The 4,772-nt window shown below is 31.7% G+C and overlaps 1 protein-coding gene across 1 annotated transcript; it reads right to left on the bottom strand.

Moving 5' to 3' along the window:
- LOC141547429 (olfactory receptor 5D18-like) lies at positions 1-945 on the bottom strand. The gene has a single exon (XM_074275862.1). It carries the CDS (start codon positions 943-945, stop codon positions 1-3), a length of 945 nt encoding a protein of 314 aa, XP_074131963.1.
- Between the last annotated feature and the right edge of the window lie 3,827 nt (positions 946-4,772).

Here is a 4,772-nt window from a genome sequence, read left to right as displayed (position 1 = left end):
CTAATTTACTGAGAAATCATTTTTGCCCATTAATTTCCTGATTGTGTCCTTCACTTCATTGTTCCTCAGACTGTATATTAAGGGGTTTAGCATAGGAATGATCACTGTATAGAAAACAGAGCCCACTTTAATGGTGAACCAAGAGCTTTGGGTATTGGGTATACAATAGAGGAATAAGACAGTTCCATAGAAGATTCCAACAGCTGTCAGGTGAGAGGCACAAGTGGAGAAGGCTTTATGCCTTGCCCTAACTGAATGCATCTTCATCACAGTCACAAAAATAAAAATATAAGAAGAGATTATGACTATGAGTGTGCTCAACATAGTAAAATTTGCAAAGATAAGAAGTATCAACTCACAAAAATGTTTATCAGAGCAGGCAGTATAGAGTATGCTGGAATAGTCACACATAAAATTATCAATGATGCTAGTCCCACAAAAAGATAATGTAAGAAGAGAGTTGGTGAGGAGCAGAGAGAAAAGTATGCCCCAGGAGTATGCTGCAGCCATCAGCAGGACACAATTTTTTTGGGACATGATGACCATATATAAAAGGGGTTTACAAATGGCCACAAAGCGGTCATATGCCATCACTGCCAACATGAATGTGTCAATAAAAGCACAAGCAGCAAAAAAGAAGAATTGTGTGATGCAAGTAGAAATATACATTGTCCTATCTTCTGCAACTAAGTTTTCCAGCAGCTTTGGTGTAACAATAGTGGAGTAACAGAAATCCACAAAAGATAAGTGCTTAAGGAAAAAATACATTGGAGTGTGTAACTTGGAGTTCATAGCAATGATTGTGATCATTCCAAGATTCCCCATTACACTGGTCATGTAGATGGCCAAGAACAGCAAAAAGAGAAGAGTCTGAAATTCTGGGTACTCAGAGAATCCGAAGAGAATGAATATGGCTGGAGAAGTGTGATTTCTATCAGGGACCATTATGTCAAAGGTTCAAAAGAAGTTGAAAGTAAATTCTGAAAAACAAAATGATAGTGGAACATACATAAAAGCTAGGTTTAAATAAAGAACTAAACTTAAAGGACATTTAAAGGAATTGAACAATTCCTCTATGAAAGACAATGCTTCTTAAGAGATAGAGTCAAATTTGAGGACAAAAAATCTTACTTCTTTTCTTACCTGTGAGGTTTACTAAGCTGTGGCCCTGCAATAATTATCTAATTCCCAGTTAATCAAGGAATTTACTAATGACCCAAGTAACAGATTAGATACCACTCCAATTTGAAAGAGTTAATTCCACCTTGACTCCTGTTTATATCAAAGAAGTTATTGGTGGAGACAAAAATAATAATAAATAATAATAATTTGCTTGTAATATTTGTATTTATGCATAACAAATCAAATCAGGCTTTGTGAGAAATTTATAAAGGATGCATAAGGAAACAAGAATAAATTGGATTCTTAATTTAGAGAAGAGGAAAGTAGAGGAGTGCCTGGTTGCATGCTGAATGAGAAATGACATTATGGGGAAGTAAGAGGATCATGGATTTGCCTTTGAAAGTCATACAACACAGAAAATTATAAATAGCAAGCAATGTCCAAATGTTGAAAATTCTGAATGATGAAATTCCCAAAAATGTTTTCTTTATTTATTTGTTTTTTTCTAGCATATATTTCCATACAGGAATAAAACAAAATAATTTTGCAGTTTAATCTTTATTTATTTTCTATTTTTTTTTTTTTTGGTATTTAGTTCTAGACATTCTAATTTCAATTTCTTATTGAACTCTACCTTATCATTTAACTTAGAGTTCTTAAAATTTTACAGGATCCCATATATACTTTCTTTCCTATTCTCATAATTTAGAGGAGAGCAAAGGACAGAAGTAAAGAGAGATATATTATGTTTGCATATGAACAGGAGGGTAGAATTAGGGGTGACTGATAGGATCTATGATGTTTTTGAACATGACAGATATAAAATATTTAATAGTCAGTATGAAATGATGCAATTGAAAGCAATGTCCAAATGCTGAAAATTCTGGATGGAGAAAATCCAAAAAATACGTTCCTTTCCTTGTTAATTTTCCTAGCATTTATTTCCAGATAGGAATAAAACAAACAATCATTCATTTATATCTTTATTTCTTTTCAATTTTTCCCTACTCAATTTTTGACACTCTTTCTGCAATGTCATCATTTAACTTAATTATCAAAATTCCTATCAATATGCATATGTGTATATATAAATATATGAATAGAGATATCTGTCTATCTGTATTTCTATCTATTTAGTTTGTCTATCCCCTTGCTGAATTATTGTTTGATTTCTCAGCAGGGGTTGGGAATGAGAGGAAAAACTTCATATAAATTTCAGAATTTATATTTCTGGTATAAATAGTGCACATATTTCCAAACTATACTGAATGGAAAAATTAGCCTCCTATTGCTTGTTAATAATAGTGTTTGTTAATGTTGAATATATTCTTTAAATACACTTGAATCTCAAAACTCATTATCTACTCTATAAATTTTGAAGAAATTTTTAAAAAGGAAAACACACTACAATCAGGGTTCAGTGACTTGCCCAGGATCCCACAACAGGAAATGTTAAATGTCTGAGGCCAGATTTAAATTCAAGTCCTCCTCACTTCAGGGCTAGTGCTCTATCCACTGTGCTACCTAGCTGCCCAAGTCCATTTTCTTTTGCTATGCTCTTCTATTTAAACCTTTCCAAAACTTTCATTATAATTCTTACTGCTCTAAAATATAATTTCTAACATTAGAAGAAATATCTTCATAGTCAAAAATATTCAGCCATTTATGCTGTTAAAATAGTGTTGACGGGAAATAGAAGGTTAGATAGTCACTACCTAAAAAAAAATTCATTCCTACTATTATTATTCTTACTTTTCAAATGTGACATATGCAGTAATAGATTTAATACAATTATCATTTGATGGGACAAAGAAGAGATTCTGCACTTTGATTAACTCTACAATAATTTGAGCAGAGATAGGGGAAAATTCATTTTGAACAACAAAATATTCTGAATCAGAAAGCTGAGCTCCTGGTGTATTCACCTGAGACTTGATGGAAGAAGTCTTTGGTATTATCTGAAAGAGCCTCTGTACTAGAATATCTGGAAAGCTAAAGTCAATCATCAAGTCCATTACCTGACATTCAATTTTTTACATTGTTTTATGCTGAAAAAATACCTTCTTCCACAACCCTAGCTCCATAATGTTCTCTTAAATGAAGAAACTTTTTCAGCTAAGGTGTACTAATCATAATTCCCTGGAGTATAACATTATTTTTTCTGATTTTATTCATACAACTTCCCCTACCTTTAATGTCCTTGATCCTCATGCTACATTTCCTTCAGGATTTGTTACAGTTTGACATTTCCTAATAATTTTCTCAGTAACTAGCCTTATTGACTGCACTTTATCTTAAAATCAGTTATACCAATTATCTATAAGAATCAATAGGCATTTAGTTTGTGGTCTCTGACATTTACATTTGTGTATTGTGTGTGTGTTTGTGTGTGTGTGTGTGTATGTGTGTGTCTTCCCATATGGACTATGAGATCTTGAATTGAGAGGCTAATACTTCTTCGCATCCTTGTGACTTACCACACAGGTCACAAAACAATAACTATCTCTTTAATACACAAAGATGATAGTGAAAAGGATAATTTGAGAACAGTACCTACCTTCTTTGTCTGGCAGTTCCTTTCAAATCAAAGGATTTGCAGAAATTTTCTAGTAGCAATCTTTGTTTTTAAATAGGATTTTAAATAGGAAATAGAAGAGGTTTTCTAGATATAACTACAGTAATCACCAAATTAGAAAGGTTAATTCCTACATCCATAGATCAATGAATATTGAGCTTGTAAATGGTAGCAAAATGACCATTAATAGAAAATATCTTGTTCCCCAATATTTTATCAAAATCAGAATTAAGCTAGTAATGAATATTTAAATCATGTATGAAAATGGAAATTAAACCACATTTTGAACTGACTGTAGCAAAGCAATAAATGTCTCTTCATGGACAGCAAAACTCAGAGTGAAACACATGTGTTCTTACTGTGCAAATCACCTGATTCCACATGGATGCTGCCAGTTTTATTTGTATCTAAACAAAGTGTGAAAGAAATGCCAGAAACTAATGAATTGGCCTGGCTAGGGCCCAAATAAATAATAAGTGGAAATAATGCCTTTAGAGAATTGTATGTTCTTGAAATCAGAAGGGATGGTTACTATCCGAGGTTTATTTTCCATTCATACTATTTGGAAATGACTAAAATCTCTTTTGCTATTATTAATGAAGAAGTCTCCTAAGATGAAGCAATAGAGAAAAGTATAATCCAAAATATTATAAATACAATTGTCTTTCTTAGTAATTGACCTATAGTGGGGTTGAATTTGGACTGCCCAATTAGTGCACCCCAATAGGATAAAAGGTAAGATAACAGAATTACTTCCACCTTTATTTTAAAAGATTTATTACTGCCCTGCTTTGCTTCAAGTCTGAGTTAAAACCCTACCTCCTACAGAAACATGTTCCAATATCCTTTTAATATTAGTCTTTTTATCCATTTTAATTTTCTCTAGTTTTTCTCTAATTAACATATTAACTAATACTATTAATATTGATATGAAATAATATATAATAAAAATATAAAATCATTTAAAATAATATATATAATATAAAATCATATAAAATATGTTTATAGAGAGAGACATAAATATGAATATTTTTGAGTTTTCTTCTTTACATTACACAATCTTTTTTTTTTCTCA

This window comes from Sminthopsis crassicaudata, chromosome 6 (genome assembly GCF_048593235.1).
Source record: "Sminthopsis crassicaudata isolate SCR6 chromosome 6, ASM4859323v1, whole genome shotgun sequence".
Taxonomy (NCBI): domain Eukaryota; kingdom Metazoa; phylum Chordata; class Mammalia; order Dasyuromorphia; family Dasyuridae; genus Sminthopsis; species Sminthopsis crassicaudata.
The sequence above is the reverse complement of the archived record's forward strand: the minus strand, read 5'-3'. Positions and strand labels throughout refer to the sequence as shown.

Coding starts and splice junctions, on each gene's coding strand:
- LOC141547429 (XM_074275862.1), bottom strand. CDS start 945: ATGGTCCCTGATAGAAATCACACTTCTCCAGCCATATTCATTCTCTTC.